Here is a 4,759-nt window from a genome sequence, read left to right on the forward strand (position 1 = left end):
ATATAACAATACATATAGTTTTAATATATCAAACCAAACACTGCATAAAAAATAATCTCAGTATTACTAATCCTTATATTACTAATCCCTACATTACTAATCCCAGTATTATTAATTCAACCTATTCAGTATTATCTTATCCACTTTACCAAACGACCCTAAGTGTTAAGTATGCTACTCGTAGTTTTTCCTTTGATAAAGACGAAGCGTGAGCCGTGAGGGGCCTGGGTAGGATTATGAGGAGAGAAATTAGCAATATACGGCCAAATAAGTGACCAGTTAATACACAATGCCTGGTGGACCAAATGAATCAGAAAAACAGTAATACAATCATCGATTGTACTACCAAAACATAATCAACACTAACATTTATTGATTCGTTTAAACGTCTAACTAAAGCTTTTTCCTGATATGATGCAAAGTTGATTGAGCCAAAGTTAAATTAATTTCCTCAATAATTTTTCTCACAGTTTCAACGAGTTCACGAAGGAAAATGCATGCAAAAAGTTTTATGCTTGAATCTTACACTGCACAGAACACAGTTTCTTCCAATAACAAGAGAAATGACAACATTAAAGGCACATTAAAGTGACAAGACTACTGGTTCACCAAGAAAGAATATACTTTAACCAGCTAAAAAGAGGTTTTTTCTGTGACTCCGATTTAAAATGTTATTCACTTCAATGGGTGGAGCCATGATTTCACTTACGAGGTTCCTAATATGAAAAGTAAAGCCAAAGGGTTTCAGCATCTTCTATATATACAACAACATACCTAGTGAAATCCCACAAAGTAGGGTCTGGGAAGGGTAGAGTGTACGTAGATCTTGCCCTATCTTGTGGAGGTAGAGATGTTTCCGAATCTACTATATATATAATAGTTTTAACCATGTATAAACAATGTATTTTTTGTCGAGGGAGATTCGGGTGAACCCCCTTGGCCCTCCTAGCTCAACCCCAGCTCTCTAGCTTATGTCAATTCACTATCGAAGCTCAAAGCCTCAAACTAAACAGATGTAAAGTGAGAATAACCTAAAGGCTGTGAAAACTGGTCCCATTGTGTAGAGATAAGAACCACGTTCATTCCAATATATGTCAATTTCCAATCTAATATCTTAATAGATTGTAAACTTTTTAGACCACAAAATGATCCTTCCAAATACAAACAAACCTGCTGCAGTCAGTCAGTACATTCCAACTTTTGAAGATATAATAGCAATAGAATCCTGCTGCTCTAGTCTACCTTTCTATCTTTTGGCCTAATCATTTATTCTCACATTTTTCTTTAAACTAGAAAGTCTAGAATCCAAGTACAATATCATCCCTAATATCCTTAAATCTCCTTTTCTATTCACATTCCTTCTCCGTGAAGGTGCTTACAGAAATGGTAATTAGACTCGACTACTCTCTTCCATTCTATAGAATATAACTATATTTATATTTTTCTAACTCATTAAAGCTTTCTATCAATCATGCACAGGTTTTGGTTGATAATCATGTTGGCAAAGACGGGGCAGAAGATGGTAGTCTGGTTGATTTTCGAGGAAACCCGGTTGATAAGTCTCGTACAGGGGGATGGCTAGCTGCAGGACTCATCCTAGGTGCCCTCCCTATCACAAAACTTGGTCTAATATATCTTGTCACAACTGTTTTTGCAGTTTCATAACTGAAATTTTTGTTCTAGGAACCGAGCTATCAGAAAGGGTATGTGTCATGGGGATATCAATGAATTTAGTCACATACTTGGTCGGAGATTTACATCTTCCATCCTCCAAATCTGCCAACATTGTCACCAACTTCATGGGGACACTTAATCTTCTTGGACTTCTAGGTGGTTTCTTGGCAGATGCTAAACTTGGCCGATATTTGACTGTTGCAGTCTTCGCTTCAATTGCTGCTGTGGTAAGGTTCTTGCGCAAATTAAAGATAGAGAAGTGGACTCCTATATTTCATACTAATAGACAACATATAGCCTAGACTTAGATCCAGTAAAAGAAAATGATCCTGAAAGGAAGACTTTTGCACAATTCTAGCAGCTATTCACTTAAATCATGACATGTGTTCTACATATTAGCTAGCCTAGATCATTTATATGATTCTACAAGTTTTGCTTCTTCTACATATGAAAGAAGTAACAAAATACCATTTTAACTTTTAAAACATGAACTTCCCTAATAATCTCATGTCTAACCAGGGGGTAACACTGTTGACACTGGCGACATCCATTCGAAGCATGAAGCCCCCTGAATGTGACCCAAGAAAAGGTGGTCAATGCATTGAAGCCAGCGGCCAGCAACTTGCTCTTCTCTACACAGCACTATACACCCTAGCTCTTGGTGGTGGTGGAATCAAGTCAAATGTCTCCGGGTTCGGGTCAGACCAATTTGACCCATCAGATCCAAAGGAAAACAAGTCCATGATATACTTTTTCAACAGGTTCTATTTCTGCATAAGCCTGGGTTCTCTGTTTGCAGTGACTGTGTTGGTGTATTTACAAGACAATGTAGGAAGAGGATGGGGATACGGGATATCAGCAGGCACGATGGTTCTGGGAGTGGCTGTATTGATCGGTGGAACAACGTTGTATAGATTCAAGAAGCCTCAAGGAAGTCCTTTGACTATCATATGGAGAGTTCTGTTATTGGCTTGGAGGAAGAGAAATCTTTCCTACCCTTCTGATCCTGGCTTCTTGAACGAATATCATAATGCAAAAGTCCCACATACACATATGCTGAGGTAAGCATCATCTTAGAAGTAAAAAATACCAGCCTGGAGAAACCTGTCTAACTAATTGCAGTTACCTAAATAAGACTATTATCTACCCTCAACTATTCCACGTAAAACACTGGAACCATGGTAGACATGGACTAGACCAATTGAAACATAAAGTGGACATGAGCCTGTTCAGGACCATTCCAAGTTTCCAAGATAGGGTGGCATCCCAGTATCGCTAGGCAGACGTAGCCATACCAAACAGAATGCACAAAATGGGCAATAGACAACACAAGTATGGAATCTTCAACCAAAATGTAACAGCCAGGATTAACCATAATGTAGTTTTAGGCCAATTAAGAATTATCATATGAAATTAGTAGTCAAAAAAGTTATCTGATGTAAATATAAGCTGACCAGTTCTAGTTCTTGTTATCAAATAGGTGTCTTGACAAGGCAGCCATTCATGATGACTGTGCAACTGCAAATGAAGATAGCAAGAACCCTTGGATAGTTTCAACAGTTACAAAAGTTGAAGAAGTGAAAATGGTGCTTAAATTGATTCCCATATGGTCCACATGCATACTTTTTTGGACAGTATACTCTCAGATGACTACCTTCACCATTGAACAAGCTACCTTCATGAATCGGAATGTCGGCAACTTTGCCGTCCCTGCAGGATCCTTTTCTGTCTTTCTCTTTATTAGCATACTTCTCTTTACTTCCATAAATGAAAGAGTCACTGTACGTATTGCCAGAAGAATCACTCACAATAGCCAAGGAATTACAAGCCTTCAGAGAGTTGGAATTGGACTACTACTCTCTATTGTTGGTATGGTAGCTTCAGCTTTGGTAGAAAAACGACGAAGGGAACATGCCATCCATCATAACTTCAATATAAGAGCTTTTTGGTTAGTCCCTCAATTCTTCATAGTCGGTGCTGGGGAAGCTTTTGCTTATGTAGGTCAGCTAGAATTTTTCATCAGGGAGGCACCAGAAGGGATGAAATCTATGAGCACAGGCCTATTTCTCAGCACACTCTCAATGGGATATTTTGTGAGTAGCTTGCTGGTGTCCCTTGTACAGAAAGCAACAAAAGGAAGATGGCTTAAAAGCAATTTAAACAAAGGAAAGCTGGATCTTTTCTACTGGATGCTAGCAGTCCTTGGAGTAATTAATTTCTTGATTTTCATTGCTTTTTCTATGAAACACCAATATAAGGTGCAAAATCTTAGCAATCTTGAGGATTCTGCAGAAGAGCTTGGGAATTGGAAAAATTTGAACCTCAACAACCAGGAAAACAGGCTCGAAGCAGAGGAGGAGGAGGAAGCCTAAAAATTCCATGAAGATAATCTCGGTTTAAGCTTTTTATTGTCAAATACAGCTAAGTACTTCTGAAGATGGCATACGACAGCATATGAGCTTTCAACGAATCATTCATTTCCAAAGTTTGTACTGTAGGACCGTATTCAATTATCAAAGAATCAATAATAATTTGCAACAAGTCTTGAGTTCTGTTTAGATTAAAACATCCTTTTTTTTTTTTGGATGCATTGGATGTTCTAAGAACATCAGAGTGAAGAAATTTGATCAATTCAGCAAGCCCAAGGTGATCTATTTCCTGTTTTAAGTAGTGGTGTAACTATGGATACTTGGTTACTCAGCTAGGAAGGTGCAATGCTGAATACCAGAAAACCATTCAAGTCAGAAAAAGAAGATCTTTTAAATTACTGAATAAACTTATATACTATGGGATAAAGCTTCTGATAACTTTTATCAAAGAAAACAAAGGGAAATGGAAGAAGGGCTTCTGTCGTTGGACTTCACTAGAAAATATTACACTGTTCCTCAATTTTAGCCCCATTTCTGTTTGATGGTCAATTTGAGTAATTTTCGCTCCCGTTACTAGACACAAAGTAATTCACTTTTTTTAAACATAGCTACATTCCTACTTGAAAATGACAACATGATACATTTGAAAGTTTTGGTCACTTTCTTTGTCACTTGGAAAGCAAAAACTGACAGCAATTATGGGATTTAGGAAATAA

General features: G+C 37.6%; 1 protein-coding gene across 1 annotated transcript; it reads left to right on the plus strand.

Moving 5' to 3' along the window:
* The first annotated feature begins 1,206 nt into the window (after positions 1 to 1,206).
* Positions 1,207 to 4,215, plus strand: LOC107878177 (protein NRT1/ PTR FAMILY 6.4). The gene is made up of 5 exons (XM_016725094.2): positions 1,207 to 1,386; positions 1,480 to 1,600; positions 1,684 to 1,901; positions 2,194 to 2,735; positions 3,155 to 4,215. The coding sequence occupies exons 1-5, from the start codon at positions 1,384 to 1,386 to the stop codon at positions 4,044 to 4,046; spliced, it is 1,776 nt and encodes a 591-aa protein (XP_016580580.1). The 5' UTR covers positions 1,207 to 1,383; the 3' UTR covers positions 4,047 to 4,215.
* The last annotated feature ends 544 nt before the right edge of the window (positions 4,216 to 4,759 follow it).

This window comes from Capsicum annuum, chromosome 7 (genome assembly GCF_002878395.1).
Source record: "Capsicum annuum cultivar UCD-10X-F1 chromosome 7, UCD10Xv1.1, whole genome shotgun sequence".
Taxonomy (NCBI): domain Eukaryota; kingdom Viridiplantae; phylum Streptophyta; class Magnoliopsida; order Solanales; family Solanaceae; genus Capsicum; species Capsicum annuum.